The 24,609-nt window shown below is 38.3% G+C and overlaps 1 protein-coding gene across 1 annotated transcript in view; it reads left to right on the plus strand.

The window, feature by feature from the left end:
- Positions 1-24,609, plus strand: part of MYH15 (myosin heavy chain 15) — a 146,365-nt gene that overhangs the window by 73,661 nt on the left and 48,095 nt on the right. Inside the window, exons 26-31 of the mRNA XM_047875153.1 lie at positions 966-1,111; positions 4,637-4,727; positions 6,988-7,377; positions 15,221-15,347; positions 19,837-19,955; positions 23,032-23,228. Coding sequence (XP_047731109.1) covers positions 966-1,111; positions 4,637-4,727; positions 6,988-7,377; positions 15,221-15,347; positions 19,837-19,955; positions 23,032-23,228 — 1,070 coding nt within the window. The remainder of the gene's footprint in view (positions 1-965; positions 1,112-4,636; positions 4,728-6,987; positions 7,378-15,220; positions 15,348-19,836; positions 19,956-23,031; positions 23,229-24,609) is intronic.

Below are 24,609 nucleotides of genomic sequence, written 5' to 3' on the forward strand. Positions count from 1 at the left end.
ATTCTCTTCCCATTTCCACTGCCGGTGTGTCTCACAAAGCCTCAGTATAAGGATTTATTGTGTCTGCGTGCGCTCTCTCGCTCATACACATGCACACAATTACTTGTTTTCTCCTGGAGTTTATCTACTTTCAGGTTTTTACATACTCCTTCCAGAAATTCTCCCACCTCCTCCCATTTGAACTTCATATATTTTGCTGGTTACAGGAAATAGCTTCTACTGCTGAAAAGTAATCATATCGATGATCAAATAGACATAGTGTAATTGTTATCTAGCCTCCTGCTAAACCAACCTTGGTATTGTTGACAACACTAATCCAGACAAAACTGGAATGTTCTGACCACCTCGGTGGGAAACGAGAATATGACATAATGTTATGGACTAGAAGAGGGTACCGAGGTGGTAAAGAAGGTATAGAAATCATGTCATGTGAGATGTGTTTGAAAGGGTCTGTGATACTGAGTTGGGAGACTCAGGAGAGCTGCCTAACATTCATAGATGATCGTGTGGAGACATATTTGCTTGGTGCTGCTCCAGGGAGCAGAGTTTAGACTCATGAGAAGAATTTACTGAGAACATTTTTGGCTTCTTATGAAGAAGCACTCCTGAGTAAATGGACTTACCCACCCATGAAATGAGCTGCTGTGTGAAGAAGTGGGCTTCCCATCAGTGGGAAACAATCAAACAAGGCCTCACTGGTTATTTATTATTGGTTCCTTCCTTAAGACCCAGCCTCATATTCTTTAATCTCTAAAGTTTTCTTTTATCACTGTAATTTCTAGATTTTTTTGTTGTCCTAGCAATGCATGCAATATATATTTTTAAATATCTACATAACTGGGCATCATTTACATAATCTGTGGCTGTATTTTTCTTTTTTTCCAGAAGGTAAGTGTTAGTGAACACATCTAGTGAAGTATAAACTTTACGTATTTATTTGGCTGAATAATTACTCCTTTTGTCAGCTTGAGGGTGCCCTTGAGCAGGAGAGGAAAGCGAGAATGAACTGTGAAAGGGAAAAGAGCAAACTGGAGGGCGATCTGAAGCTGAACCTCATGAGTGTGGAGCACCTGGAGAGCGGCCAGCTGCAGCTGACAGAAAAGCTGAGGAAGTAAGTCACCTCGCTGTGGACGCGAGATTCGGGGAGACCTTATATTGGAAGGAATAGCTTTCTCATGGCACTTATCCTCATGACTCCAGGGCCAGATGTCTCAACACCTGACTGGGAAGATAACAAGCCTAGGAAATGAATTTTCTTTTTTTTGCTGGACTATTATATGGTTGTAAAAAGAGAGTAAATGCATAATCTAGAAGAATATGACTGAGGAAGCATCTGACTAGCAGACTGGAAAGAAAGGTGTAAAGCCTATGACTTGTGAATTATTGAAATTTGAGGCTACTAGTCCAAAAATAAAAATGGCTCCCTTCTTTTACTCATGATGAGACCAATGGCATAAAAAGTAAAACAAAAAAAAAAAAACTAAACTAAACAAAAAACCCCAAACCCTTTAATATGAAGTTCAATATAGCCTTTGATCTCTTTGAAAAGTTTGCCAGATATAACTTCATTAAAATGTATATAGCTTTTCTATCAAGTAATTTACGATCTAAATATTAAACGTTAAAATCGAAAGCAAAACATAACAATCAAAATTAGCAAAACTTTCAGCTCACATGAACTCAAGGCAAGGTGGCTTCTCAGTTTAGTTTTACTGCTTAGTGAAATGGACTTTCTCATCTTGTCTCTTGTCATCCCCTGCTCAGTTAGACTTTCTTCTCACCATTAGGGATTTTCAAGTTATTGCGAAAAGATAAAATAGGAGAGAGAAACAGTGAGGCCCAAGAGTGAGGTAAGGCCAGGGTAAAGCTGGGAACAGGTCCATCACTGGAGCCACAGGAAAGAACACAGTCAAGCGAGCATCACTGAGCTTCTGGTTTTTCTGTTTGTCTACATGAGTTGCCATGATACATGCTCATGTTCAGGTTTTGTTCATATTCTGATGAGTTACTGAACTTGATAGGTGTTTGGAAAAGAAGTAATCCTATAAATGTATGGAACATTGAAATGATGATAGAGGTCTCTTAGCATTCCATTTTAAGATCATGTTTCAGCTCAGCAAAGTGAAAATGATGTTCCATGTCCTTGTAGGCCACAGGTCAAAGAGCTCTGGCATTTTAGAAATCCATGATTTTGGAAAGATATAACATTAACTGTGAAACTTTTTCTCTAAATGGACCTATGTATATATAGAAACATAATATGTGATAAAGGTGGCATTTCAAATTAGTGATGACTAGAGTACTTAATAAACGGTGCTGAGAATATTAGCTATTCATTTTCTGAGATGAAAGTTAACACACTACTCATACACACAAAATCCAGTTGCATTAAAGAATTAAAGGTAAAGACAAGGCTATAAAACGGTTAGAAGATTCAGCATTATTCACAGTAGCTAAGATATGGAAACAACCCAAACGCCCATTGATGGATAAATGGATAAAGAAAATATGGTGTTTACACACAATGAAATTTTATTCAGCCTTTTATTTTATTTTATTTTATTTTATTTATATTATTTTATTTTTGAGAGAGAGAGAGAGTACATGAAGGAGGGGCAGAGAGAGAGGGGGAGAAAGAATCCCAAGCAGACTCAGCACTGTCAGCATGGAGCCCAGTGTGGGCTCAATCTCAGAACTATGATATCATGGCCTGAGACAAAATAAAGACCTGGAAGCTCACCTGATAGAGCCACCCAGGCACCCTTCTTATTCAGCCTTTAAAAACAAGGTAATCCTGCCATATGTGACACCATAGATGAATCTGGGGGATACGATACTGAGTGAAATAAAGTGGTCATAGAAGAACAAGTACTTCATGAATCCATTTATGTGAGGCATCTAAAATAGTCAAACTTACAGAAGCAGAGTAGAATGGTAGTTGTTTAGGGCTGGAGGGAGTGGAAAATAGGGAGTTGTTATTCAATGGGTATAAAGTTTCAGTTATGAAAGATGACTGAGTTCTAAAAATCTGCTATACAACATTGTCCCCATAGTTAACATTACTGTATTATGCACTTACATATTTGTTAAGAGGGTACATCTCATGTTAAATGTTCTTACCACGATAAAAACAATACAAATCTTTGCAAGAAAATTTAGGTAATAAATCTTAGAAAATTGGCAGGTTAGGGACACCTGGGTGGCTCAGTCAGTTAAGTGTCCGACTTCAGCTCAGGTCATGATCTCACGGTTTGTGAGTTCGAGCCCTGCATCAGGCTCTGTGCTGACAGCTCAGAGCCTGGAGCCTGCTTCAGATTCTGTGTCTCCTTCTCCCTCTGCCCCTCCCCTGCTCACTCTCTGACTCTGTCTTTCAATAGTAAATAAACATTAAAAAAAAATTAAAAAAAAAAAGCAAATTGGCAGGTTAAATTTTCTTGAATAAGTGACAAAAGCCAAAGACAGAAAAAGAATATCTTGATACTTAACGATATCACATTTCTAAATATTTATGTGGCAAAAGCCAACATAAGTAAAATTGGAACAAGTTATACAAGGTGTGAGAAATATTTTCAGGAGATACCAGAAAATAAGAATACTAAAAGAAAATCTATAATTCATTAATTATATGAACAATCTAGTAGACAAATGATCAAAGGATACCACCAGGTAGTTCGTTTGGTTTATTGGCCATTTTTAAATGACAAGATGCTGCCTCACTGTTAAACAGGGACATTAAAAACTAAGGCATTCTAATTTTCCAATTTCTGTCAGATTAGGAATAATTTAGAAGTATGCTAATATTAGGCGTAAATATAGAGAAATAATCTCACACTGCTATTGAAGGGCAAAGGGCAGGGTTATGTATTTTTAAGCACACACTTATACCTGACCCAGGGAATTCCCTACTCTGTATCCACTCTAAGGAAACACTCACATGTGCACAAGGGGGCATGGTTATGAACAGTGGTATTTACAGAAGGAAAATATTGGGGAAAACCTAAGGGCTTATTAATGGGGAAGTGGATAAATCAACTACAGGATGTCTAAATTATGGAATAGTATGTCATAGTTAATTTTTAAAATGAAGTAATTTATGTATGGGCCAACATGAAAAAAACTCAAATGTGTTATTGGGTTAAAAATAAGTTATGGAACTATAAATACAAATTATTTATATTTACATTTATATTTAATTATATATTTATTTATATTATTAATTATATATCATAATATGTTATATTATAATATTATAATATATTAATTATATAATAATATACTATATTATTTATATTATTTTATTTAATTATTTATATATTTAATTATATTTATACTTAATATTACATATTATACCTTTCACAGTAGAGAAAATGAAACTATTTCTACCTATATGTAAACACAAATGCATGTCAATACTTAGAAAAAATGTCTGGAAGGATTCATACCAAATTGATAATGGTGGTTACCTCTTGGGAAGGAACAAAGATTGGGTGTGAGAGCCAAGGAGACTTCAGATATAGATGTAGTAGTTGAATTTTTATAAGAGAATAATTTCATGTGTTATTACTATAATTTTTAAAATATTTAAGTCAAATGTTATCACCTAAGAAATTCTATTTGATGCATTTTTCCCTTACAGGAAAGAACTAGAAATGAATCAGATGAGTTCAAAGGTGGAGAAGGAGAAAGGCCTGGTGGCTCAGCTTCAGAACATGGTTAAAGAGCTTCAGGTAATCATTTCTCATGTAGCTATATGTAGATTCATGGGTAATAATTGGTACTTTAATGACAAATGCTTTGCCAAGGTATCCATACCCTGAGGCAACCATGGACAGAAGCAGAAAAGAGCAGTGGTTAAGAAGGAAAACTGCCACATTCCACAGATAAGTGACTTGGAAAAATTACCTCTTAAGCTTAGATTTTCTTACCGTAATAAAAACAGGTAATTTGTCGAATATTTGTGGTGAACCAAACATTGTGCTAAAATCCTAGCTACGTATTTTTTTCAGTTATTAATCTTCCTGACAGCCTTTGAGCTAATATTATTAAATGCAATAGTACATTTAAGTGGTAAGCACAGTGCTTGATCTGTGGTAAGCATTCAGTGTTAGCAATTTAATTTTTTATGATGATTAGTCTTTGTGATTAGAAAACAATTCTACTTCTGTGCTGAAAATCTGTTTTGTACCTACTTGTAGTCTCAAAACATTATTTGGTAATGGGATGCTATTTATAAGTTTTAGACCATGTGGCTGTTTTACACTATTTGACCATGTTATAAAATAAGTATGAATGGATATATACACATACACACATATATGTAACTCCTCACATATGCTGTATGCATATACATCTGTATGATAGATGTTTTTCCTTTGGAGCTAAATATTTATCTCAGTAATGTAACCATTACTCAAAATAATTTTGAGCCTCTTTCTGATAATTATTTTCTGAGACATTTTAAACCAAATAAGAAAAACAGTATCACTGATTTATAGGCATGATTTCAAACACAATATTAATCTCCAAGCGATTATCTATCATATTCACCAGGCTTGTCTTCAAGTGATACTTGACTTTATCCAAAATAAAAAGACTCAAAAATTTCAATTTATCCAAAAGACAAATTCTCTTACCTTCATGATTTTAAAAAAATGCTCTAGGGTGGCTCTAGGGTGCTCTAGGGTGCCTGGGTGGCTCAGTCGGTTAAGTGTCCAACTTTGGCTCAGGTCATGATCTCCTGGTTTGTGGGTTCAAGCTCCGCATCAGGCTCTGTGCTGTCAGTTCAGAGCCTGGAGTTTGTTTGGATTCTGTCTCCCTCTCTCCTTGCCCCTCCCCCACTCATTCTCTGTCTCTCAAAAAATGAATAAACATTAAAACAATTTTTTTTAATGCTCTAAAGATTATTTCTGAAGAAATGTTCTAGAAATGTTTGTTTTAATGATAGTATTGTTTGGGACAAAGGTATTGGATCCCAGAATAACTAGTTGGAAGGGGATCACATTTACTTGGATGTGGAAATCACAAATTTTTTAGCGCCTTCTCTGTCCCTACTCATCTACAGATCTGGTAGCCTACATATTGGCATGATCTAGAAATCGGCATCCTCGAAGCCATGGTACTCTAATTTAAAGGAAAGGAAACATGCTCTAAAATAGATACTATCCTTTTTCACTCCCGTCCTAATCTATGCCTAATTATTTAAGGTAATGTTATTGAACATCAGTGGCTTTCCTGTGCTGTACTATAATGATGCTATCAAGATTTGTAGAGCTATTTGCCCTTACACTACAAGAGTTTGGGGCTCTGAGAGTTCTTGTCACTAATTTCCTTTATCTAATAATTCTGCCTCTAATGGTATCAGATTACTACTCACCATAGCACTCCCCATTCCTCCACCCATTTTAATTCGTTACTTCGGATCTCCTGGTACTTGAAATCACCTGCAGACCAAGAAACCAAGTAACCAAGTTTGGCAGAACTGTGTGTGAAATTAAATTGATGCTGTTTCTTATGAGTAAGTTGCTTGAACTCAGATATTTATTTGATTCATCAGATATTTGCCCAAGATCCCAATAATTGAGATTGGTAAATGAATCCCAGATGCATGAGGTATTGTGTATAAAATTCATCATGTTAGTTTTTATTAAGCTCTTGAAATTTTTTTTTCTTGTTCTATGAAATGTGTTTCCTCTTCTTTTGGAAAGTCCTCTTTACTGTAGTTTCTCCTCCACGTATAGAATTTAATGAAGTTGCTCATCAACAAGGTCTGGGAGATCTGGAGGAAGGGCACATTTGAACTCTGGTCTTTGTAGTGATTTGGGGAAAATCATTTAATTTCTATGTATTCTATCTTCTTTATAGAATGAAACCAAAGGTATTACATGATTTTTCTTAGTTTTGATACAGTTTTAAAAAATACAGTAAAGCTCTTGAATATAAAATATGCTACAAGCGCTTAGTAAAAGTCAAAATTATTTATTGCTGCAGAATCAGATACAGGATTTGAAAAGGGAACTGGAAACTGAAAGGACCACTCGAGCCAAGATGGAGAGGGAGAGAGCTGACCTCACACAAGAACTGGAAGACTTGAATGAAAGGCTGGAGGAGGCAGGAGGCACCCGTTTGGCTCAGCTAGACATAATGAAGAAACAGGAAACAAAATTCCAGAAGCTTCGCCAAGACATGGAAGAGGCCACACTGCACTTTGAGGCAACTTCTGCCTCTTTGAAGAAGAGACATGCAGACAGCTTGTCTGAGCTCCAGGGCCGGCTGGAAAATCTACAACAGGTCAAGCAGAAATTGGAAAAAGACAAGAGTGACTTACAGCTAGAAGTGGGTGACCTCCTGACCAATGTTGAGCAGATGACCAGAGCTAAGGTAAGCATCCTCAAGTCTACCTTATGGACTTCAGGACATGGAAGTAGGTAGGGGAGGCAAAGGAAAAGAAAAATACACTGGATTGGTGACTTGAGGTGTTTGCTAACGGAGGCTATTTCTTTAGATTGACTATATCAGGCTTAAGCTCAGTGCGCGTTGTTAAGGTCACATGGCTATTACCTGACTGTAGCCTGACAGTAGCTTCTGGTTTAATTGGGGTTCCAGGCCATGTTTCTTGTGGGTCTTTCTGATGATGACATAAGTAAGTTGGCTAGAAAGTGAAGCCACTAGCTATGTGAGTCGTGTGTCTCTCTTGAAGAATGGCTTTGTGTTGGGAGCACACGTCGGGGGTGGCTCAGATACTCTAGGGTCTGTCTCCATGAATGGTGGACACAAAGAACTTTGCTAAGGGGAGAGACTTTTTTCTCCTTCATGTTCTCTGGCATCTCTTTAACCAGCCAGCATGAGACGGAAGTTTCACCATGTATTCTTTCTTCACCTAGACCACTAATCCATATAATATAAGCTCTCATATCAAATGACTAGTATCAGATCACAGGTAATGGCCATCCTATCTTCTGGTAGTTGAGAGGGGGCGTAGTTTAGGTTAAGCAGAACAAATAGAGGCCTCCCTCATTTTACTGAGCTTTGCTTTATTGTGCTTCACAGATATTGTGGTTTTTACAATTGAAGGTTTGTGGCAACCCTGAGGAAGTCTATTGGTGCCATTGATGCAACAGCATATGTTCACTCCATGCCTCTGTGTCACGGTTTAGTAATTCTCACAACATTTAAAACTTTTCATTATTATCATATTTATTATGGTGATCTGTGATCAGTCATCTTTGATGTGACTATTATAATTATTTGGGAGTGCCAAGAACCATGCCCATATAAGACAGCAGACTTACTTGATAAGTGTGTGTGTTCTGACTGTTCCACCAACTGGCTATTCTCCTATCTCTCTCCCCCTCTCCTTAGGCCTCTCTATTCCCTGAAACACAACAATATTGAAATTAGGCCAATTAATAACCCTACAATGTCTTCTACGTGTTCAAGTGACGGGAAGAGTTGTACATCTCTCACTTTAAATCAAAAGCTAGAAATGATTAAGCTCAGTGAGGAAGGCATGTTGGAAGCCAAGACTGGCTGAGAGCTAGCTAGGCCTCTTGTGCTAAATGGCTAGCCAAGTTGTGAATGCACAGGAAAAATTCTTGAAGGAAATTAAAAGTGCTACTTCAGTGAGCACATGAATTATAAGCAAGTGAAACAGCCTTATTGCTGATAATGGAGAAAGTTTGAGTGGTCTGGATAGGAGATCAAGCCAAGTACAGCATTCCCTTAAGCCAAAGCCTAATCCAGAGCAAAAGCCTAACTCTCTTTAATTCTGTGAAGGCTGAGAGAGGTGAGGAAGCTGCAAGACATGTCTGAAACTAGCAGAGATTGGTTCATGATGTTTAAGGAAAGAAGCAGTCCCTATAAAATAAGTGTAAGGTGAAACAGCAAGTGCTGGTGTAGAAACTGCAGCAAGTTTACTAGCAGATCTAGCTAAGATACTTCATGAAGGTGGCTACACTAAATACAGATTTTCAATGTAGACAATCTTCTGTTGGAAGAAGATTCCATCTATGACTTTCATAACTAGGGAGGAGAAGGCAATGCCTGGCTTCAAAGGACAGGCTAACTCCTGTTAGGAGCTAAAATTGAAGCCAGTGCCCACTTACCATTGTGAAAACCCTAGGGCCCTTAAGAATCATGCTAAATGTACTTTGCCTGTGCTTTAGAAATGGAACAACAAAGTCTGGATGACGACACATATTTAAAGTCCACTGTTGAGATCTGCTCAGAAAAGAAGATTCCTTTCAAAGTAGTACTACTCGTTGACAATGCACCTGGTCACTGAAAAACTCTGATGAAGATATACAAGAAGATTCTTGTTGTCTTCATGCCTGCTAACACAACATCCATCCTACAGCCCATGGATCAAAGAGTCATTTTGACTTTCAAATCTCATGATTTAAGAAATACATTTTGTAGGTCTATAGCTGCCACAGATAGTGATTCTTCTGATGGATCTGGGCAAAGTATATTGAAAACCTTCTGGAAAGCATTCGCCATTCTAGATTAAAAACATTCATGATTCACAGGAAGAGGCCAAACATTAGCAGGAGTTTCGAAGAAGTTGGTTCCGATCCTTCCAGATAACTTTGAAAAGATAACTATGTCTTTTTTAAAGACATAATGCTAACGTGCAGTTAATAGACTACAGTATAGGGTAAATATAACTTTTGTGTGCACTGGGAAACCAAAAACTTCACTGACTCACTTTATTGTGATACTACCTTTATTGCACTTGTCTGGAACTGACCCCACAACATCTCCAAGGTATGACTATAGCCAGTGTCACATTCTCCTTGTGAGCAGAATTTGGGAAGTTATCTGGGAAAGAGACAAACCAACAATAAAGCTCAACTTTCATGGACCATGGCCAGAAAAATGCAGCATTTCTTCAGAGATACTGAGTGACTCCTAAAATATTTAGCCTTAATTCCCTTTAAAAAAGGGAATTGGGTAGAAAGAAACACAAACATCCTGCTTTTCCTTCTCTTTCTCTCCACTCTTCCTGCCAATTATCTTAGAATATAAATCTAGTAAGGATTTAAGTCCTCTCTCCTTTATCTCATCTGTATTCTGCCTTTTATATGGACTCATCTTTCTCTCAGCAATGAAAGCATGCTTTCTCCATGCCCTGTAGGCTTCATTTGCTTTCCTCAGCCCAAATGAGACTCTAGAAGTCCTTACTCTTTATAATTTTCTCTGCCTCTTGTTTATCCTCAGGAATTCTTCTGTTTCTGCATATCTTAGTAGGAAGTCATAGTCATAAAACTGTTGATAGGTTCACCATAAATCCATACTAATTAGGTATGAATTTCATACTTTCCAATTTCCTCTAGAATTTCATTGCTGCTCAGAAGTTCTTTATTCTTCTAATTCACCTTCTGTTTTATTTTAAACAAAATCCTCCCTCAGATTCTAACCCTGACTTTCTAAATCCTTTTCAATAAATGGTAAGACCTAACTGATAAAATCAAGACCATTCAGTATAACTTCTCTCTTCACCTTATATTTTTCTTACACTCATCCATTTCTTTCCTTCTTGTCCCAAAGAATAAAATATTTTTCCACATAACCATTACTCACCCATTGCAAAACAAACCAAAATAAAAAAGACTTTTCCTCAGACACTAGGAGAAGGAAGCAAGGTCTATCTATATCTGCCTTAATCTGTCTCCTTGACCAAAGAGTTTTGTTCTATTTATCTATTGCTGTATAACAAATCATCCCTAAACCTTGTAGCTTGAAATAGCAATTTATTATCATCTCCCTTGGTTCTGGGGTTGACTGGCTTAGCTCAGATGGCAGTTGAGACTGGAGTCATCTGAAGGTTTATTCATTCCCATGTCTGGCTCCTGAGCTGGGACAACCAGAACAGCTGGAGGCTAGATGGAAATCTCTCTCACCATGTGCATAGTTTGGGTTTCCTCACAGCATGGCAGCCACAGAGGACTTGGACTTCTTACAAGGCAATTTAGGGAACAAAAGCAACTATTACAAGAGACCAAGGCAGAAGCTGCAACAATTCTTGTGAGGCAGACTTACAATGCAGTGGAGTGATTCAGTTATAAGTCACAGGTAGGGGTCTACACAAAGGTATGAATACCAGAGGGTATGGCTCACTGGGGAGTCATCTTTGGAGACGAGTACCCACCACCCACTAGCACTCACTACCTCCTCACTCCTATAACTCCCTCAGTGTCTTTTCTTTCCCCTACATTACTTAAAAGTATTCTCTTAAATTGTTTTTTCAAAGATCAGTAATGTCTTCCTTTACTCAGATTAGCATGTCTAAAACCAAACTTATCACCTTCTTCTGAATCTAGTGTTTCTTCTGGACATTTCTGTCACTGACACCCTGTTTCTTCCCATCACCCAGGCTTAAAGCCTGTAATGGATTATGTGTTTCCTCCCTTGTTCTTTGCTTTCCAATCAATTCTTGCAGCAGGTCAATTCTTCACTGTCTTACAGTTTTCCATTCCATACCCACACACAGGTAGGACTTTCATTACCTTTTAACTGACTATTAATGTGGTTTCCTAAATTCTTATTATTTTTTTTGCTTCTAGTTTTTCTTTTCTCAATCTATCCCATATAGTATCCATATGAATATTTCTAGACATGGCTTTATACAGTCATGTCCCTGCTTAACAGTGAACTCCAAATTGCTGCTTTTCAAGGTACCCTATGGCCTGTGATCTGACCCAATCTGCCCTGCCAATTTTAGATTCCATTACTGCTTCATGGACCTTCCATTTCAGCCAAGCTAACATGCTTGCCTTTCACCAAATATCTTTTCCCACTAATGTGCCTTTTCCAAACTAAGCCCTCTCCCTGGAATGCTCAAGTTCAACTTTCCATATTAAAACTTTATCTATTTCAGAATTACTATAGCACTTTTGGGATCCCTCTTGTATTGCTGCATTATATAGTCTTTTAACTTTGCTTAAATAGAAAGCATCTCTAGGGCAGAAACTAGGTCTTATTTTACTCATGTTTACTACATGATATGCATAACCTGTATACTCAAGTACTAGCATTAACTTTTATACATGCCTTTTGGGAATTCTGTGGCACATAGATTCAGTGACTATCCAAGGTCATACAATTATGGCAGAGATGGGCCTTGACTCCAAATTCTGTTTATGTTGGTGTGTGGCCACATTGTGCTGCTACCTTAAATATTTCCTGGTGGGATAAATTGATTATGTTCATTCTCATAGGCATATATATTATACTGAAATTTTTCTTGAATTGTTTATTTCATCTTTTTCTGAATTATAATGCCAGGAATGCCAATACTCAGTGGTACAGTGGAAACTGAAGCATTTTCAAAAAGCATATTATGCTGACAGAGAAGCCCAGGGAAATTTAGAAGTTATAGTCAATCTCACAATTATCTTGATTATTTTGAATTCCCATTGGTTCCTGCATTTCTGGGAGACAGCATTTTTAGGCAGCATTTTAAGAATCAGCTGTAAGATGAATGTACATTATTCCATTAACCTTTTCTTTCCTAGTATCAAAATTAATGCCTATATTTATGCATTCTTTTGAAGGTACAACCATTTGAATGATATACCCTGTAAAGACTACCTTTAGATAAATAATTTCATTGTCTTTTGCAGATCCTGCTTATAAAAATACATTGTAAGTAGAAAACGCTATGCCAATGGTTAACATGGCCCATCAATACCTACCATTTGAAGCTATGCCTCAGAGCGCATGCCTTTTCTGTCTGTCCAGGTGGCTGCATGCTCTGCAGATATGCACAGCCCAGCTGGGCTTTACTACACAGGAGTCTCTTAAAAACTGGGGATTCTCTGGCTCCTTTGCTAGCCATTTCCACACACCATTGACTAAGTTGTCTTATAGAGCTCTGTGTTCTTTCACCCTCAGCAAACAGATGCATAGCATAGAATATTCAGGGCCATAAACAGAAGTGCTATTTCTCACACCTGGATGTCTTCTTCCTGGCCCAGTTAATGGGTCATTTATTATTGGAGACAACATAAAATAAAGATGGTTTACATAGTTACCATATTTTTATCCTGTTTCCTCTGGCACTCAGGACTCATGACAATATGAGCCAACTGGATGTCAATGTAACATTCCCTTTGTTATTACTATTTCATATAACAGATACTTAGGGGTCTAGTTTTGGCTTTTTTTTTGCCTCTGTACAGGCAGTTATCAGTTCAAATCTTAATTCTAATACTCACTAGCTCTGTGAATTTGGACAAGATGTTTAGCCTTTCTGATTCTGTCTTCTCGTTTATAGAAAAGAGTCAATCTGAACTTTTAAGGGATATTTTGTTGAAAAAAATCAGTGTGCCAACTTTGTAAAATTGCTTTTAGGAGTGAGAGCAAACCTATTCAACAGATGAAATATAAGTAGACATTTCTGACCATCTAAAGACTGTTACATTTATCAATACTACAACCTTTTTAAAGTAGTAAGTGGAGAGTATGGATAACTGAATGTGCCTGACATTTAACATCAGTGCTCTCTCCTACATGATGCTGATGGCATTGTATAAGAAGCTGGTCATTGAATCTCTGCCAAGTTTGGCTGCATACTCACCAGCAAGCCTGGGTGTGCTATGGAACATCTTTGAGCTTGAACTACATGACATTCCTTATAAGCCTCCAAATGGGCATGCACCTGATTTGGCTCTTCACTGGTTTCCTAATCAGTGGATAATATCTTCACCAAGCTAAAAAATAAACTTGGAGGTTGGGGATTATAAGGAAAGCTTGAATGTGACCTCTAAGTAAACTTTAGTGGGCATATTGGCCAATCTCTCACTAAGGCAGTAATTTGATTATCTTAGACATATGTTAAGTACCTATTTTGTGTCCAGCACTACACACTGCCTTGGGAATATAAGAAGATGTAATCTAGTAGTTTTTCACTGGGGGTTTATAATAGTCACTAGTGTAAGCCAGAAGAGAACAATCTTCAACACAGAGTTGGCTCTAGCTGGAGGTCTCCAAGGTTTTTGTAGATTCAGAAGTTTCCCAGAGGACTAAACCTGACATCTTAAAAATGTTCCTCATCTTTGGCCATTGCTACATCATACAAATTATGTTAATATTCAGAATATTAGGCTTAACACCAGATTTCACATGTGTCACCATTTTCTTGGAATGCCATTGGTGTGATCCCTTCTTTGTTGTCTTAATTCTTCCTTTTCCATAGAACTCATTGTAAAAACAAAGATCTCACGGGACTGTTGTATTGAACGAGATTTAATACATGTAAAGAGCAAAACACAAAAACAGCTACCTATGGAACTATGGATCTCTAGAACCACCAATGTCCTTTCTGATCATATTAATAGCAAGGATGCAAATTAAAGCTAGGTAAAGGGACACAACCATTATACATCTGACAGCTCTTGGTCCTATTTTAGAATCTTGAGTCTCAAAGTCCTATCATTCCCTTTCAGAGTGTGGCAAAAATCTGATGGTTAGGTTGGTTATTTAAATAGGTGGAGGTACAACGGCCAAATGGCATATCCCTTTCTCCAAGCACAAAATACCCATTCTGAGAAGCTGGAGTTTAGAATTGAGTGTTAACCCAACAGGGTTACCTTGAGCCTTCAGCCTTAGTGATCCAGAGGGTGCGGTTGCTTTGACAGTTCAAACTTCCATTAAGCCATTGCAGCTCAGTTCTACCTACTTTCTCCTCTACTGCTTAGTCAGCGCTTTGGATTTCTTTCCTGCTTCCCCTGTTCCCTCCCTCTCCTTTGCATGTTCCCAGTTGTTTATTGAACTTCTTGTATGTGCTACATACTATTCTAGGCACTTGGGGGGGGGGCTATCTGTGATCCAACAGAATCTCTATTCTCATGAAGCGTATTCTAGTGGGAGAGAAAGAGAGTTAAATATATAACATAATGTCAGAAAGTGGCTGTGTACTTCATCAGTGTTTGGTATGTTTCCTTCTCCAAAAGAGCAAAGAATTCTAGAGAGGGTCCCAATACCCAGGGAATTTGGTTTCTCCATGACACCTACAGCCTAAGAAGTTTGGGCTCCTTAAAGTACCAGACCTTAAGTTTACTGTGTGTGATGAAATTAGAAGATACAGTTTTCCAAATGTTAGCTGTGGTCTTCAGAGCAGAAGAGAGCACAAGGGTCCCAGGAACCACCCTTTCCCTTTCTTATGCAGCTAATTCAGCAGGAACTCCATGAGCCATGTTCAACTCTTCATTCTCAACCCTAGGCTAACTCTGAGAAGCTCTGTAGTCTGTATGAAGAGCGCTTGAATGAAGCAAATGTGAAACTAGATGAAGTGAGTCAGTTGGCAAATGACCTAAAAGCACAGAAGACAAAGCTACGGAGTGAGAATGGTAAGTAAATGTGCTGCTTCATTTGTGAGCCAGCCTCGGTCCCAGTAGCCTGGTGGAGGGACTCCTGAGATGATGAATCAGTTACTGAAACTGAGTGAGTATTTAAAGATTCTAGGGGAGGAATGCAGTCTCTGGGTTAACCTTGTCCACGGACATGCTCTTGTCTGGTAAAGGCCCCCCCCCCCCACCCCGTGCTGCTTTGGGAGGCTCCACCCAGCTCTCCTTTGGGAAGGAGAAAAGCACTACGCAGTTGGAGGAAGCAACTCTCAAGATCAAAAGATGACAGGGGCTGTCCACACAGCCTGTAAGGCATGACTTTTTATAGTGTCAACCTCATTGAAACAGACATTTTTTCTAATTTTCAATAATAAACCCATACTTTTTTTTATACTTAGTAAAAGCTATAGTCTATGCAATAGCCTACAAAGGCCACATAATTGGACCCCTCATTATCTCTCTGACCTCTTCTACTACTTTCCCTTTCTCTCATTCTGCCTTGGCTGAGTTTTTAACACACCAGGCACACTCGCGTCCTAGGGTCTTGCTCTAGCCTCTTCCTCTGCCCAGAATACTCTGTTAATTCTCCAGAGACTTGAAGATGAAGGTTAATCAAATGGATATCTGGGGACGTCAGGATAGGCCTTGTTGAGAAGGCAACATTTGAGTGCTCTCAACCACTCTCTGCTTCTTTATTTAGAGTATTTAATACCTTCAGACAAACGACATACTTGACATGATAAATGTGCTTATTTGTCTGTCTCAATCTGTGAGAATGTAAGCTTCATGTAAGCTTTGTTTTATTCACTGATATATGTCAGTCATCTAGAATAATGCACTTATTGGTGCTGCACAAACACTTGATAAATAAAAAGTAGAAAAATGTACCAAGGTTTACTCTGTACTTTCAGCTACTATTGATAGTTTTTTGTGTTTCATGGTTTTTTCCCCCCAATCTTTTACATTGTGGCAATTTTTTTGTTTTTTGTTTTTTTCAATTTTCACAAGGTTTTTTTTTTTTGTATCTTTCATACTTAGTCATTTATAATGGCTACTTCTAACCTGTCAAGTAGAGGGACTATAGTTTACTTAACCTTGCCTTGGAACTTGACTTGTTTCTCTGCTGTGAACAGCATGTGACTAGCTGTTTCTCTGTAATTAGAATTATTTTTAGGAATATATTTCCAGAGTTCAAATTCCTAGGTCAATGAAAACAAACAATATTCTTGCCCAGAGGCACATACTTAACAAAAAGAATAAAGACCATTTGGACTGTATCATATCCTTCTGCTAGTGGACACCTGTTTCTAGAGAGTAAATCTAGAATTAAAGCTAAATTATAATGGGCTGGCAAAACTATAAACCTAGAAGCCCAGAAGATAGTGTTTTTGGTTCTAGCAGGGACACTGACTAGGATTCTTATAGTGGGAGCAGGGTATATGATACTTAACCTTGTTATAAAATCCCCAAGTTGCTCTCTGCTATTTAGGACATAGTCTGTGGACTCTACAGTCCAGTGACAAGACTGGAGAATACTTATATGTCTGGCCCTAAATGATGTGCTGTATAAAATTGTCGTGATAGGCACTGCCTACCTCCCCCTAGGTTATTGGCATTAATTTTCTACTCACTTTTTTGATGAGGAAATTACTAGGTAAGTGAGTGGAGTGAAAGTGGGTGTGAAGCGATAATTCAGCTCAGGATGAAGGACCTTTTTTTTCCTTCCTTTAATTCTTATTTTCACCTTTTGGCTTTGTGTGAATTAAATTTTAAGTACATACCTATCCAAACCTCCTTTCCCCTCACTGGGTCTATGCTCTAGATTTTTTGTTGCTTTTTTGCCATTACCCACTAGTCTCATGCCCTGCCCTGTCAACATATCAAACTCCGCTTTTAAAGCCAGTCAGTGGTAAATGTGATCAATTAAGCCATGTGAAGTGGGTACGTGTTCTATAAGATACGTGATATATTATTCTCAACCCCCTAGTGTATTGGCATTTCTTCAGGCTCCTTTTCAATATGATGTTGTCACCCAGAGATTTTCGGTTTGGTCCACAGAACACCAGCAATCATCAAGACCCTTGAAGGGGGTTTATGAGGTTAAAATGATTGCTTTTTTTTTAGTTCTTTTGACATTTATATTGATGCTGCAAAAGCAGTGACAATTAAAACTACTTGAGCCTCATCAAGACACTCATCAAGACAGTGGTACCGCACGGTACTATTAATCATTATATTCAGTGATACATACAGTTGTTTTGGGGGGGAGTCAGTTTTAGGTAAGAATGTCCTTAATAAAGCAATAAAAATCAATCTTATTACATCCTGACCCCAAGTATATATATTTTTAATATTCTCTCTGATAACAAAAGACGTATGCTTAAAGCACTTCCATTTTGTTTTTTTTAAAGAAGTTTTAAAAATTTTAATTCCAGTACAGTTAACATAGTGTTATGTTAGTTTTAGCTGTATAATACAGTGATTGAACAATTCTATACATTTCTCAGTGCTCCTCACAATGTGTGCTCTGAATTCCCTTCACCTTGTTCACCCATCACTGCCTTACCCCTCTGAAGTATGATGTGTGATTAAGTTCTGTGTTGAGCTAGCAGGTGTTTTCAGGGAGTATCTTATTTATTTGAAAGGACAAACTATGTTCTGACTTAAATATTTGGCAGATATTTTCTCAAAAATGAACAAAGCGAGCCTGTCGCTTCAAAGAAAACAACTGATATTATTTGTTGCCAATAATAAAATTGGAGTTTTAGGCAAAAATCAGATTCTGAAAGCCTGTATATGCCATCATGAGCTTGATGCTCTCAATTCTCAAAGACTTTTCTGATGAGATCACTAGTGATGTTAACAAACATGCTTTTTTAAATATTGTATAAGGGAATGTGTCAACATTTTGAAGATCTGCATAATTCAGTGAACACATATTTTTCAAATCACCACTGCATGATGTTATACAATCATGTGTGGGTGAAAGATCCATTCAAAGTTTAAAATGGATTCATAAAGTTTAATGTAACAGAGTAACACATTGCAACTAATCCTTGAGAAATTTCTATTTGTTGAGTTTTGGTGTTGTATCAAATAATAGTCACAATTATCTGAAAAGACAATGAAAAATTTTTTTAAAAATGAAAAGACTGAAGACTGTAAAATACATCTCCCTTCTCCATCTCCCTTTTCCAGGCTGGATTTTCTTCATATACTTCAATAAAACCCGTGTATTACAATAGATTGACTTCAGAGGCAAATATGAAAATCTAGTTTTTATTAAGGCAGATATTTTTTAAAATGTAAAATAATGTCATTTTTATCACTGACTTTTCTGTGGTTTTGGAAAACCACAGAAAAATTTTTTTTTCTTTAAAAAAGTGTTGTTTATGTTAACATATTAACACATCACTAAGATTTTTATTATTATTTGAAAATGAATTAATACATATTTAAGTTTTTTCTTTTAATTTCAAATACACCAACTATTAAAAATAAAATCCATGTAAACAAAATCTCTTTGGGGTACCTAATAAATTCTAAGCATATAGAGTGTTCCTGAGACCAAAAAGGTTGAGAACTGCTACTTTAGCCCAAATAGATGCTTCCTTAGGATGCTGAGAGGTTTAGAACTTGTTTATAGCAAGAGATATGGGGGTCATAAATATTTGGGGCTTTTAGTGTTACTATGGGAGCAACTGCCTGTGCCCATGATTGGCTCAGCATCTGGTACTGTTGCTAATCACCAAGGCATTTCTGTCTCATCATCAGTCTATCTATCAGAGAGGGTAGACTACAGTATAATGGAATCCCCCCCCCCCCCACCATGGTCAGAGCCTCTACTATTTAATGACTATTTCTAATATTTATTTAGCAATTAGTCTACAAAACACATTCATACTCATTTAATTTCCATTAACAATTTTTTATTGTCCTCATTTTAGAAGTGAGGCAAAGAAGTTGTAATTATCTAGAAATTATATAGCCAGAAATTGGTAGTGCCACATGAAATGAACAAGGGAGCATAGCCTAAAAGAATGTGTTCTTTAGGGTTAAAAGCTTAATTTGAATCTACCTTCACCAACTACTGTCTGTGCATGTTTGTGTCTCCATCATATTCAAGTAAGTCTCCCTGGTTTCCCTTCTGTAATGTGGGTAATAAAGTACCGAAATAATCAAGGAGTTACGAGAATTTAACTAGATAGTAGTACCTAATGCATAGAAGATTCTCAATATATGGTAGCTAATATTACCTGTTATTGACTCAGACTCACTGCTAAAAATCAGTTCTTTATCAGGGCTCTTTTGTGAGTCCTGGAATGGAACATTGCTATGGTGCTGCTGATAACCGAACTCTCAGACCTTTTTAAGTATTATAAATATGTTGTAGGAGTCATTGTGGTTGCCCTTCAAGTGAATGAGTTAAGCGAGGAGAGAGTGGATGAGGAGGAAGGCCATGATTAACTTACTTTGTGAAATCTTTCTATAGGAGAGCTCCTAAGGAGGCTGGAAGAAAAGGAGGCTCTGATAAACCAACTTTCCAGGGAGAAGAGCAGCCTCACTCGACAGATAGAAGAAATAAAAGGGCAACTGGAAGAGGAGTCCAAAGTAATGCATCTATTATTTCTCACCAGTAGCTTGACTGTATGTGTAAAAAAATGCTAGTACTTGATGGGGCAGTTTCAATATCTTCCCATACAAAAGAAGAGAGGAAAGTGCCTCAGAAGTTGTGGGAAAAAGAACATGGTGGACCTTGTATGTGCTGGGAAGGGCCTTGATCACTGAAGGATCTTCCCCAGTGATTCAAATTACTTGTCTAGTTTGTCAGATTTAGAGCAAGCAAACTGTGTATTTCCATTTTGCATTATTACTTGAACAGTAAGTCAGCAAGGCTCTTTATGGATCTTTGATTCTGAATTGCACCAAGAGGTTAAATTAAATAAAGGACCAGAATGAAATAAATGAGGCTGCCTTAGTTCAATATTACTTTTAAGTTGTCAATAAATTATACATAGTGGTCATTTCTGCCTAAGAGGATATATACTGTTGCTAGCAGGTGACCCCAGTGAAAGTGGTTCTTTAAGGTGAAAGCCTATGAGAGAGAAATTCTTTGAGCTCTGGTTATTTCAAGTTAATTCTTCATTCATATTCAAGGCACCTTGTTGCTAACACCCCAAAGTGCCTCGCTTATTAGTAATCTCACTACAAAGGCATCTACTCTGAGGTGAAGGTCATTGAGACTATAGACTTCTATTCTTAAATATTTTATTTTATTCCCTCCACTCTCCTTGTTTTCTATATTATATATACATTTTTATTTTTTATATGTTCGTTTATTTTGAGAGAGAGAGAGAGAGAGAGAGGGAGCACACACGCTCAGGTGAGTGAGTGGGGGAGGGGCAGAGAGGGAGAGAGAGAATCCCAAGCAGGCTCCATGTCATCAGTGCAGAGCCCAACGCAGGGTTCGAACTCACGAACCATGAGATCATAACCTGACCCCAAATCAAGAGTTGGTTGCTTAACCTACTGAGCCACCCAGACGCCCTAATATTATATGTACATTTTTAAATGACCACCATGGCTTGTACATCAGGCAGTCTGCTAGATACTTCACTCGTGTTATTTCAATCTTCATGTAAGTCCTATGAAACCGGTAGACTTATATCTTTTTATATGAAGAAACCAAGGTTCTGAGAAGAAAAATAACATGCCCAAGGTCATACAGCTAGTAGTAGACAGTAAAGGAATTGACGCAGGTAGTGAGATGATTTAATTTATATTTTGGAAGATCTCTGGCTGACTTCCCAGTGGCTTCCAGCTGGCCTATGAGGCCCCTTTGCATTGGTTCCAGCTTCCTCCTGTGACCTCGCATCATACATCTGCTTCTCTCATTTCCTCCCCTCCAGCCACCCAGGCTGCCTCTCTGCCTCTTAAACAAACCGCCATTATTCCTGCCGTAGGACTTTCTTAGCTGCTGTTTCCACTGTGTACAGGTCCATCCTCAAGGGCTTTGGGCAATGATGAGAAGAAGCCAAACATTCTACATTGTGTCACTCTGTTTTAGTTTCTTTCTGCTGTCAGCATTTTTTTTTTAAATTAATTTGTTTATATGTTTGTTTTGTGTATCCACTCACTCCTTTATGGTTCCATAGGGGAAAGACTTTGTCTGCACCTCACTCATTTCCGTAAACACTAATATCTTGAACAGGTGCTCAATAAATATATAAGAGGTAGGCAATTTAAAGCCAATTTTATTGGATTTCAAAACCTCTGTCCTTCTCAGGGTCGATGTGTATTGTTGCTCCTCCTTCCCTTCCCTCTGACTGAGGCTGCCTTTAACTAAGCCTTTGCTCTCAGAGCTGCTTCCACCTGAGAAGATGCTTTTTTTCTAATGTGCAGAAAGGACCCATGAGGACTGGCAGAGACTCCGTTAGACTAGGTTCTTTCCACTTGACTAGATTATCTCTTGGGAATGATGCCTCTAGGTTAACTAGACCACTATATAAATGGCAGAAATTTTCACTAAACTGAGTTCTGCTGTCCAAAAAGTATGGTAGCCACTACGGCACTACTGGTGGCTATCTAAATTAAAATTTACATTAATTAAAATTAAAATTCAGGGGGCGCCTGGGTGGCGCAGTCGGTTAAGTGTCCGACTTCAGCCAGGTCACGATCTCGCGGTCCATGAGTTCGAGCCCCGCGTCAGGCTCTGGGCTGATGGCTCGGAGCCTGGAGCCTGTTTCCGATTCTGTGTCTCCCTCTCTCTCTGCCCCTCCCCCGTTCATGCTCTGTCTCTCTCTGTCCCAAAAATAAATAAACGTTGAAAAAAAAATTTAAAAAAAAAATTAAAATTCAGTTTTGACCACACATTGTACCAAGCACATTTTGAGTGCTTAGTAGCCACATGTGGCTATGGTTACCATATTGGATGGTACACATATAAAGTGTTTTCATCACTACAGAAAGTTCTATTGGAGGGGCACCTGGGTGACTCCGTCGGCTGAATGTCTGACCCTTGATGTTGGCTCAGGTCATGATCCCAGGGTTGTGGGATTGAGCCCCACGTGGAGCTCCATGGAGCCTGCATGAGATTCTCTCCCTCTCTCCATCTGCCCCTCTCCTCCACTCACTCTCTCTCTTTCTATTTAAGATTTTTTTTAAAAAAAGTTCCATTGGATAGTGCTGTTTTAAAATGATGAGATAGTTTTCAGAGATTTACATGTGAAAGAAAAGATTTTGTTTTTTCATTAGTGAATATAAAGCTGGACCAAATCTCAGTGATCCTTTTTAGTCCAAATAACATCTGAACCTTATATAGGGCTAAATATAAATCTTATTGCCTAAATGGTAGGGAATATTCTTACTACCTTTGCCTCCCCCACTATTTCCTGAACTCCAGGGCTGCCTATTGCTGAAGCCCACATAGTCAGGCAGGCATTTCCCTAAATAGAACTCTCTTCCCTGTTATACCGGCAGCAATTAGATACTCTATCCTTTCTTGTCCCCAATTCTTTCCCTGGTATTATCTTACTAGGTTCAGGTTCAGCTTGCATTTGTGACAGGTTGTTATTAACCTTATCTAAAAAAAAAAAAAATGATGTCACCTCCAAGCGTTTCGTTGTTAATGGTAGTGATGCCTTTTCTTTCTTTCTTTTTTTTTTTAACGTGTGTTGTGTCCTTTAAGTCACAGAGTGCCCTGGCCCAGGCCCTGCAGTCAGCCAAGCATGACCGTGACCTTCTCCAAGAGCAATACGAGGAAGAACAAGAGGCCAAGGCTGAGCTGCTCCGGGCTCTATCCAAAGGCAATGCCGAAATGGTGCAGTGGAGGATGAAGTATGCAGATGACACCACTCAGAGAACTGAAGACTTGGAGGAAGCCAAGTGAGTAGAGCCAGGTGCACCTGAACCTGGAGGCAATTACACAGTGGGGGATGGGGGTAGTGACTGTGTCTTAAAGACCTCATGTATACACTTAACAACTCCTTACCAGGTGTGTGAATAAGCCCGAGACCGGAGCTGAAACAGACACTGCTGGCAAGGAACACGTGCTCCAGTGAGGCTACAAACTAAAAATTATAATACAAAGTAGGAAAGACTATAAAGAGACCCTGGTGAAAGAAAGGAGGCTCTTTCTAGGGCCCAAGGCAAGTCTTCATAGAAGATGTGACTTTGAGCTATGGTTTGAAAATGGGCTAGCACTTGAAATCCTAGACTTCATTTGGAACATCAAAATAATCGAGTCCGTGTGTGTACACGTCTCCATACATTCAAGTCATTATGTCTCTGGTCTACAACCTGTAGACTACAAAGTGGTCTGTGAAGGTGGACAGGGATGGCTGGAAACATATCAGGATCTGTCGTCATGCCTTAAGGGACAAACGTTTCTTTGAAAAGAAATCACCCTCAGACCACCTCTAAGGTTAGAATGTCGGTTTTATAGCCAACACTACATAAAGGTGTTAGAAGTCCTTCTCAGAAACTACAGGAGCTTGGGGCCTAGATGAATCAAGACTTGGTACCGGGGTGTAGAACTGAAACATTTTGCTCAGAGGTCAAAGGACCGTGTAAATTTGAGAGAAAGTGTCAAACCAACCCCAGCGTTATAGTCATTAAAGGTTTACTCAAAAGAATGTGTCTCTGGCTTGGTAGCTTAGCAAAAATTCGGAGCAGATCATTACAGTTCTCTTTAGTTTCAACCAAAAATATTGTTTTTCAGTTCTTTACCTAAATATTTGAGAGACGTGGCTGGGCACTTGCTTAACAGTCGCCGTGTCCTGTCCCTAAAGGGGTATCAAGTAATCTGTCTCTGAAGCCACAGTAACTTAAAAAGGGCTTTGGGATGACAGGTACTAAAAATATCTGCCGTACATGTTTGAAAAACTCTGCACCACAGAAAAGTGGGGCTTTGAACTGAAATGGCTCCTCATACCTGAAATATGGCATTTGCTTCTAAAGTAAGATTTTTTTTCCTTCGATGATGGAAAATTTCTGGTGCAAGTGCCTAGCAGTCACAGTGTTTGAAGGTTTTCTTGGGAGGGGCAGAAAAGAGGGAAAGTATATAGACCACATATAACCATGTGATTTTGTTGAGCTAACAAATTGTTGTCCTGCAGCACATGACAACTAAAGAGAAATAACGGACAATGTGGCAATATCCGAATCCCTCTTCTGCTTTAAACTTAGTTGAATATCAAATAAATAAAACATTGTCTATATTATGTTTTCTTTCTAAATCACCCCAGGGAGGCAGAGGTACAAAAAA

This window comes from Prionailurus viverrinus, chromosome C2, assembly GCF_022837055.1.
Source record: "Prionailurus viverrinus isolate Anna chromosome C2, UM_Priviv_1.0, whole genome shotgun sequence".
Taxonomy (NCBI): domain Eukaryota; kingdom Metazoa; phylum Chordata; class Mammalia; order Carnivora; family Felidae; genus Prionailurus; species Prionailurus viverrinus.